Source organism: Lethenteron reissneri, chromosome 71, assembly GCF_015708825.2.
Source record: "Lethenteron reissneri isolate LAM-NWPU_2019-01 chromosome 71, ASM1570882v1, whole genome shotgun sequence".
Taxonomy (NCBI): Eukaryota; Metazoa; Chordata; class Hyperoartia; order Petromyzontiformes; family Petromyzontidae; genus Lethenteron; species Lethenteron reissneri.
In genome coordinates, this window is record NC_083849.1 from 1,693,668 (window position 1) to 1,702,580 (window position 8,913).

The 8,913-nt window shown below is 58.5% G+C and overlaps 1 protein-coding gene across 2 annotated transcripts in view; it reads left to right on the top strand.

Annotated features, from left to right (window-relative positions):
- The window catches only part of LOC133361104 (protein PRRC2A-like), a 38,791-nt gene extending 30,131 nt beyond the window's left edge, over positions 1-8,660 (top strand). For both annotated transcript variants that reach the window (XM_061579934.1, XM_061579935.1), the window contains exons 16-21: positions 821-1,142; positions 2,031-2,180; positions 3,790-4,009; positions 5,834-6,092; positions 6,567-6,792; positions 7,981-8,660. In XM_061579934.1, the coding sequence (XP_061435918.1) occupies positions 821-1,142; positions 2,031-2,180; positions 3,790-4,009; positions 5,834-6,092; positions 6,567-6,792; positions 7,981-8,516 (1,713 nt within the window). In that variant the 3' untranslated portion in view covers positions 8,517-8,660. The remainder of the gene's footprint in view (positions 1-820; positions 1,143-2,030; positions 2,181-3,789; positions 4,010-5,833; positions 6,093-6,566; positions 6,793-7,980) is intronic.
- The last annotated feature ends 253 nt before the right edge of the window (positions 8,661-8,913 follow it).

An 8,913-nucleotide genomic window follows, 5' to 3' on the forward strand; every position in this document is an offset into this window, starting at 1 on the left:
GGTGTGGGTGGGTCGGTGTGGGTGGGTGTGGGTCGGTGGATGGGTGTGGGCGGATGGGTGGGTTTGGGTTGGTGGGCGGGTGTTGGTGGGTGGGTGTGGGTGGGTGTGGGTCGGTGGATGGGTGTGGGTCGGTGGATGGGTGTGGGCGGATGGGTGGGTTTGGGTTGGTGGGCGGGTGTTGGTGGGTGGGTGTGGGTGGGTTTGGTGGGTGGGTGGGTGTGAGTTGGCAGTGTGGTCAGTAGGAGGGCAGTGCTGGTAATTCTGCGTGCGGTGTTTGCGCCGCGCCCACTGCTCGCGAGTGAAGCACACGTCCCTCCGTGCCGCTGTGGCCTCAAACGGAAAATAAATGTCGTCGGTGTGACGCTCTCGTATACACAACAACAACACCAGCAGCCGCCATTCGCCACTGAGCGGCGGTGACGTCACCACGGCACTTGCGCCAGGCCAGGTGCGCTCTGGCGGTCACGAAGACAAAGATCCCCCGTATAACCTATTCACAGACTTGGGGCAAGTGCTGTTTGCGAGCAACACCTATGCAGGCCAGCACGGCACACGAGGGTTGGGTGGCCAGCACCACGCCCGGCTTTCTCTGTTGGTGATGTTTACACACACTGCACTCGTTGGAGGCCGAATCGACCTAGGGGAGGCCCAGGACCTGTTGAGATAATCGGCGTTGTTGGTGTTGGTGGTCGTGAGTGGGACGTCACCACGGCGCCTGTGCCAGGCCAGGTGCACGTTGAGGCCACGCACTACGCACACACACACACGCACACACGGCGAGAGCACTAACGTCCTGAAACATCTCTCTGCCCAACCACAGGAGCAGATGTTGAAGCACCACTGGCAGCAGCACCAGCATCAGCAGCAACCGCAGCAACAACAGCAGCAGCAGCAGCTGTCGCACTCGGGGCTGACACCGCCACCGCAGCAGCAACAGCAGCAGCAGCAGCAACAGCAGCAGCAGCAACGGACTCAGTACCAGGGCGGGATGGTGCCCGGGCCTCCTCTGCCATCGCTGTCCATCAGCTACGACCCGCGCTGGATGATGATGCCCACCTACATGGACCCGCGGATGATGCAGGCGGGGGGGAGGCACGGCTCCTCGTCCACGCAGGCGGCCGCAGGGATGCATCATCCTTCAGGTGGCGCTAGGCGGCGCGGCGCAAACTCACCAGTCAAGTCTCGCTCGTGTGTGTGTGCGTGTCTCGCTTGTGTGTGCGTGTCCGTGTGTGTGTCTCGCTCGTGCGTGTCCGTCCGTGTGTCTCGTGCGTGAGTGCGTGTCCGTGCGTGTGTCTCGCTTGTGTGTGCGTGTCCGTGTGTGCGTCTCGCTCGTGCGTGCGTGTCCGTGTGTGTGTCTCGCTCGTGAGTGTGTATCCGTGTGTGTCTCGCTTTTGAGTGTGTATCCGTGTGTGTGTCTCGCTCGTGAGTGCGTGTCCGTGTGTGTGTCTCGTGCGTGAGTGCGTGTCCGTGTGTGTGTGTCTCGCTCGTGTGTGCGTGTCCGTGTGCGTGTCCGTACGTGCGTGTCCGTGTGTGTGTCTGGAGAGCGGTGGTGTAGCGCTACGCTGCGCTACAGACCCGGCATCCCGAGTTCGATTCCCGCTTGCGGCCAACACCTGTGACGATTATCTGTACCGCTCCTGGGCCTCCCCTAGGGTGACTCAGCCTCAAATTATTACCTGGTGCGATGTGTAGTAAGCGTCACCACTGTGGAGACAAAGGCGGCCGGGCGTGCCGCCGGCCACCCACCCCCTCGCGCGCCGTGCCGGCCTTCGTAGGTGCTCGCTAACAGCACTTGCCCCAACGGTCTGTGAAGGCTACACGGGGGATCTTTGTCTTTGGAGACAAAGTCGGCTGGTCGTGCCGCCGGCCACCCACCCCCTCGCGCGCCGTGCCGGCCTTCGTAGGTGCTCGCTAACAGCACTTGCCCCAACGGTCTGTGAAGGCTACACGGGGGATCTTTGTCTTTTGGAACCTCAACGGGATCTGCTTGTCCCCTCCCTCTCTCCCCGCCCCCCTCGCCGCTACCGCAGCCGGCCTGCTAGCGCCAAAGCAAGCCCTGCGCCGGGAACACCCGGACGGCGCTCCTGCCTCTGCGCTGGAGTCTTATCTCCAGCACGGCGGCGGCGGCGGCGGTGGCGTCACGTCCACCAACGCACAGCCGCTCTCTCAAGGTCACGGGGGTGAGTTCGCTCGCTCCTCTGTCATCCAGCAGCGGTACCAGCAGCAGCACCAGCAGCAGCACCAGCAGCAGCACCAGCAGCAGCACCAGCAGCAGTACCAGCAGCAGTACCAGCAGCAGTGCCAGCAGCTGTACCAGCAGCAGTACCAGCAGCTGTACCAGCAGCAGCACCAGCAGCAGCACCAGCAGCAGCACCAGCAGCAGCACCAGCAGCTGTACCAGCAGCAGTACCAGCAGCAGTACCAGCAGCAGTACCAGCAGCAGTACCAGCAGCAGTGCCACCATCATCACCATCCGCCTAATGCACCAACAGCACCATCACCCATTTTTTTTGTTATTTTCACATGAACATAGCCACCTCCGCTGCTTTGAACGTGGCTTTACCGAAAGACCCGCAGAATATGAATTCCTGCAGTCACGAAAGCTGTAAGTCGAGGTTTAACCGCCTCTACGGGGACGGTTTCCACACAACTATTAGATCTTTTAACAGACTTCGAGACAAGAAGGCTATAAACCTTTAAAACAGTCTGCCTCGGCCGCTTTGCCCCTCTTACTTTTTCTTTTCCTTATGACGAACGCTTGTGTTGCGATCGAAACGTCATCGTTTTTTTATTTGTATTATTTAGTATTATTTTTATATAAAAAAAATATATTTTTGTATTTTTTGTTTGTTATTTTCACATTAACATAGCCACCTCCGCGCATTGAACCTACGTACGCGACTTTACCGAAAGACCCAAAGAATATCACCCATCTAACCCACCAGCAGCACCAGCATCAATGCAACCATCATCACCATCACCACCATCAATCACCACCATCACCACCATCACCCACCTAATGCACCATCACCACCATCACCACCATCACCATCATCACCCACCTAATGCACCAGCGGCAATGCAACCATCACCACCATCATCACCATCACCACCATCCATCACCACCATCACCCACCTAATGCACCAGCATCAATGCCACCATCACCACCATCACCACCATCACCACCATCACCACCATCACCCACCTAATGCACCATCACCACCATCACCCACCTAATGCACCAGCATCAATGCCACCATCACCACCATCACCACCATCACCCACCTAATGCACCAGCAGCAGCAACAGCGCCACCCTTGCCCACCTCCGCCAACGGCGGCGCTGACCGCCAGATCCACCCAAACGTTGCCTCTCCCCCCCCTCAACCCCACCAATTGTTTCCAGATTTGAAGCTTTCGTGACTGCAAGGATTCATATTCTTAGGTTTTTTCCGGTCAAGTCACGTAGGTAAAAAATAAAAATTAATAAAAGTAAAATAAAAATAAAATAAAAATCAAGATATTTACTTGATACAGCTTTCATGCTGTGAGGGGTCCACCTGAAGACGGAAGCTTGTGTTGCCTCCGAAACGTCGTGATTTTTATTTTATTTTAATAAAAATTTTATTAACTTAATTTTTTACCTATGTGACTTTACCGAAAAAACCTATTGTGCCACCTTGCCGTGCATTCACCCGCCCGGCGCCCCCGGCCCATCGTCGCCGGCGCTGCCGCGGCTCGTCGTATGACCGTTTGCCTGCGCCCGTCTCCCCCGTCCGTCCCCGCTAGCGCCGGCAGGACTCCTGCTGCGGGAGCGAGCGACGCCCCCCGCGGACCCGCCACCCCCTCCCCGCGCCGTCTGGGGTTCGGCGGAACCGTCGGAGCCAACGCGCCGCGTCTCCCCTTCCTCCACCGCCGTCACCCCCACCTCGCCGCCACCGCAGCAGCACCAGCAGCAGCAGCATCATCAGCAGCAGCAGCAGCCTCCCCGCTTCCTTCAAGACTCTCGGTAACGGGAGAGTCGTCCGCGGCTACGGGTCGTCCCGCAGGGCGCAACGGGACTCGGCATCGTTAATTATTACTGCGGGAGGGATCCGATGAGCCGCAAAAACTCCTTAGCACGTTCTAGATTTGAAGCTTTCGTGACTGCAAGGATTCATACTGTTAGGTTTTTTCGGTAAAGTCACGTAGGTAAAGAATTTAAATTAATAAAAGTAAAATAAAACAAATTAGCACGGACGTACGGCAGGGGCACGGGTGTCAGGGGTCGGCAGGGTTTGCCGGGCGTGGTGGCTCTGGCCACCCGCTGCCCCCCGCTCAGGCGCTGCTGCTGCTGCTGCTGCTGCTGCTCGCCGCTCGCAGCGTTTGCCCCAACAGCCGGCGAACCCTTCCCCGTTCTGAGACGAACGCAAATTGCAGGGCGGTTGGGGTGTTCCGTTCGTCGTTGAATCTCGGAACGCGCGAGCGACTCGGCCGTTAATTGTTGTTTCGAGAGGCGTTGGTAGTAGGTCAACGCGTAGGCTCTCTCGCGACCAATGTTTTGTTGGGTTATATCGCGTAAATGTAAATGCTGTGTCGTTAAACCCGCCACCACCCGACACGGCCAATTAGTAAGGTGAACAGAACGGGGCCATCTTCTTGGTTCTTTCGGTAAAGTCACGTAGAAGGGAAATAATAAAATAATAAAAATAAAAACGTAATAAAATACAATTCTCACGACGTTTCGGCCACAACGCAAGCAGCCGTCCTCAGGTGAAGAAACAGGTCTGTCGGAAAGACAGCGTCTGAATTTCAGACGCTTCACCTGAGGACGGCTGCTTGCGTTGTGGCCGAAACGTCGTGAGAATTATTTTATTATGTTTTATTTTTATTTATTATTTCTCTTCTACGTGACTTTACCGAAAGAACCAAGAAGATGAATCCCTGCAGTCACGAAAGCTTTAAATCGAAAACTAGAACGTGGCCAATTCGTTTACTTGTACAGCACACCCGGTGTTTTGGAGAGTAAACCCACAACGGGTACGATTCGTGTACGCCGTTGTTGGAGGCCGTAGTCTCAGCAGCGCCGCTGCGTTTGAAGACGTCGTTGCTGACCACAGAGAAGCGTAGCGGCACGACCGCCGGCACTCGACCGATATCCGGCGCCGACACGGCGCGACACGCACACCCCCTGCCCGCCGCATGGCCTTGTGGGAGCCTCGGTACGTCTCCCGACCTTGAAGACGTACTGGCAAAGGGTTGAGAGGCTACGGCAGTGCGCGGGGAGATTCTTTGTAAAGAAACTTGCGGCCCGCCAGCGAGCAAAACTTTTTTTTAAATCCTTTATATTAAGTTCACTTGCTTGCTTGCTTGCGCGCTTACGACCGTGCAAATCTTTCGGTCGTTTTTTAACCCACTTCCCGTGATCCAATCGAGCTGACATTTTGCACACAGACTCGTTGTGCGTGACAATTTATTTTCGTGAAAAAACAATTCCCTAAATTTTACACTTTTTAGGAGAAATTTTTTTTTCATATTTAATTTAAAATACCAATGTGATAAAAATGAAACTCTTACTCAAGAAAAACAGAAATGAATAATAAAATAAAACCGATGCTACGCATATAAAGGATTTATAGTGAAAAACTTTGTTTTTACGGGTTAATTTTTTTATCGAATGTCGTACGATAATGGTTTACAGCAACGCGCCCATCCACTGCTGGATGAAGGGCCTACCTCCCACGGCGCCGCCGCGAGCGGGTCGTGGGACGTTGAGGGCGGGTGTCATCCGAGCGTGTGTACATTGCGACGAATGCGTACGTGCATGCGTTTAACGCGTTTGTTTTCGGCGCAGGCGTGACCTCGTGCTGGGCTCGCGCTCCGAGCAGCAGCACCAGCAGCACCACCTCTTCGACACGGACGACGTGTCCCCGCACCACCACGTCCCGGCGATGTACCGCGACCTGTTTGATGACGGTGGCGGCGGCGGCGGTGGCGGCATTCGATCGGCCCCGCGGTCTTACCGGGACAAGCAGATGTTCCAGCAGCAGCAACAGCAGCAACAGCAACAACAGCAGCAGCAGCAGCAGCACCACTTGCCTCACTACGAGAAGGTAGTGCGACTGCGACGGGAAATGCGATCACGGCGCACACCATCGACCATTCGCGGCGAGCCGCACCGGCTGACGATTAAACGGGGGATCGGTCTCAAGCACGTGCCGCGTTTGGTCCGCGCACACAGAATCAGGATGGTGATTTATACTCGCAGGAGGAATCCGATGAGCTATGAAGCTCTTTCTCAGATGTCTAGTCAGGGGTACGGTGTAAGAACGTCGTGCCAATGGGAGGTGCGGGAAATCGTCACCGGTGTTGGCCGTGAACTCGGGTCACCGGGTTCCGTAGGGCAGCGCGCTAACCGCCGCACTACCGCCCCCCCCCATCGCCGCCGCGCCCATCGCGTTCCTCCGCCCGCACCGGAATTAACGCCGGCGCGGCCATTGTGTGCCTTGGTCGTTACCGCTCCCCCCTCACCCTCCCGCCCTCCCCACTAACCCACCCACCCACCCCACCGCCCCTTCCGCCCACAGCTGTACCGGCACGCCGAGCTCGCGTCGCCCGACGACTCGCCTCGCTCCCCACTGCCGCGGAGGATCGGCGGAGAATCGTCGTGCGGCACCAGGAAGGAAGCTGGCGGTGGCGGTGGCGGCGGAGGCGTTTCGGCATCGCGTGGTGACGAGAGGGAGAGAGAACCCGAAGCCGGAGCCGTAGTGGGCGGATTGGCGGCGCGGGGAGACACCCGGCAGAGGGGAGAGGGTGAGTGGCGCGCCGGTGTTGAAGTGGTTGCCGTTGCCGAGGGCTGTCTGAACCGGTCCTTTGGCGATCCCCTAGGTCGACCCGGCCTCAAATGAGTATCTGGTGTGGTGTGTAGCGAACATCGCACCAAAGGCGGCCGGGCGTGGTGTTGGCCACTCACCCGCTCGTGTGCCGTGCCGGCCTTCATAGGTGCCGCTGCTTGCTAACAGCACTTGCCCCGGCAGTCTGTTAATAGGCTCGTGGTGTTTGTGGTATTTTAACAACAGGGTGTCTTTCACGCTAATAGTATCCCACAACGCTGTACAGCAAGGTCTCAGGGTATGCGGCGGGGGGGGGTGGGTCAGTGTACGTGCACGAGCTGGCGTGGTGGCGGGCTGCGTGACTTCCTCGCCTTGGCTTCCGTGCGTGCGAACGAAAGTACGAGTTGCACAAAGCGTGTAACCGAGCCAGTCGCGTACTCCGAGACCTGACCTTTACATTCATTATATATGAGGACCAAATTTCCATGTGGAGCCACTACCAAGCAATTGGAAACCCTGTTACCAAGCAAAATCTAAAATGAATAGACAAATGAATTAAAAGTATTGTCGTTCAAGGGATGGTGTTGCGAGGTTTTAGTTGCAGTGAAAGTGTGGTGGTGATTGTGGTGGCGGTGGTTTTGCAATTGAGTAGCTGGTGCTGCCAGCTCTAGTTGCGTGGATGGTGGTGCTTGTGTTGATGAAGCTGGCGCTGGTACCTGTCACGGCGATGGCAAATCGGGCTGGTTAATGACGACGGTGTTGCCGATAATCCACCCACCGCCACCTCCCGCAACAACCTCACGGTTTAACACGTAGCAGGCTTTCGCGACCAATATTCATAATCAACGTTTTTGGATTTAGATCGCGTTATTTATAAATGTGTCGTAACCCTCCATCACCCGACACGGCCAATCGGTAAAAAAAAGTGTCACGTTGACCAAAGACAAATAGTTCACTGCTTTAGCCCACCGGTGTGTTGAAGCGTGAAACCACAACATTTACAATTTGAGTAGCACGACGCTTCGCTGGTAATTGTATCCAGCATCATCGGGCAATTCGCCAGAATGGTGAGGCTCTGCTGTCTCTCCCGTTCTTATATAGAGCAGCAGCAGCAGGGTGACCTCACGGTCCGGGCCCCCCCCCTCTCATCCTCCCCCGCCTCCCGCAGGCAAGGCCAGCGCCAAGGCCGCCACTCCGCCCAGCGCCGGCAGCACCAGCGGCAGCAGCACCGCCTCTGGTGGCGCTGGCGAATTTGCGAAGCCGCCGCACTGGAAGGACGGCAAGCTGGAGACCCGCTGGGGGCCCAAGCCGGGTTCCAGCGGCGGCGCCGCCTCCGCAGGCAACGCCAGCAGCAACTCTGCTCCGCTCCAACAGCAGCAGCAGCAGCACCAGCAGCAGCAGCACCAGCAGCAGCCTCCTCGGCGCACCGGCCCCATCAAGAAGCCGGTGCTCAAGGACCTCAAGACGGCCGACCGGGACGACAAATCGGCCGGCTTCTCCGACGGCAAGGCGGCGGGCGGCGACGCCGGCACGGATGGCAAGGAGCCTGGCGCCAGGGGGGGGGCGGCGGCGGCGGGGGGGGGGCGGGAGGGACGCGCGCCCCGACCGCTCGCTCCCCCCGCCCGACGGCGGCGGCGGCAAGGACGGCGGCGCCGGCGGGGTGTTGCCATCGAGGCCTCTGCGCCGTCGCGACCCGGCCTTTGAGCAGCGCGTCTTCCGCGGCCGCGGCGGGGCGACCGTCGGCGGCGTCGGCGGCGGGCTAGCCGCCAACCCCGGCGGCGGCGTCGGCACGAGAGTGTCGAGAGGGGGCGGCGCCGTCGGCTCGCTTGCGGCGGCGTCGCGTGGGACGTGTGCCGGCGGCGGCGGCGCCGGTCCCGGTTGCTCACCGGCGACACGGGGCAGAACCGGCGCCGGGCACCACCGCGAATTCCCAGTTTACCGCGACCCGCGCTTCCGCTACGGCGGCGCCAGCGGCGGGCAGTGGGGCGCGGAGGACGACAGCGAGAATTCCGATGCCGGCGGCGGCGCCGGCGTGGAACTGGCCAAGCGGCGGCGCCAGCAGCGGGCGTCGGTGAGCGACGCCGAGAGCGACGCGCTGGAC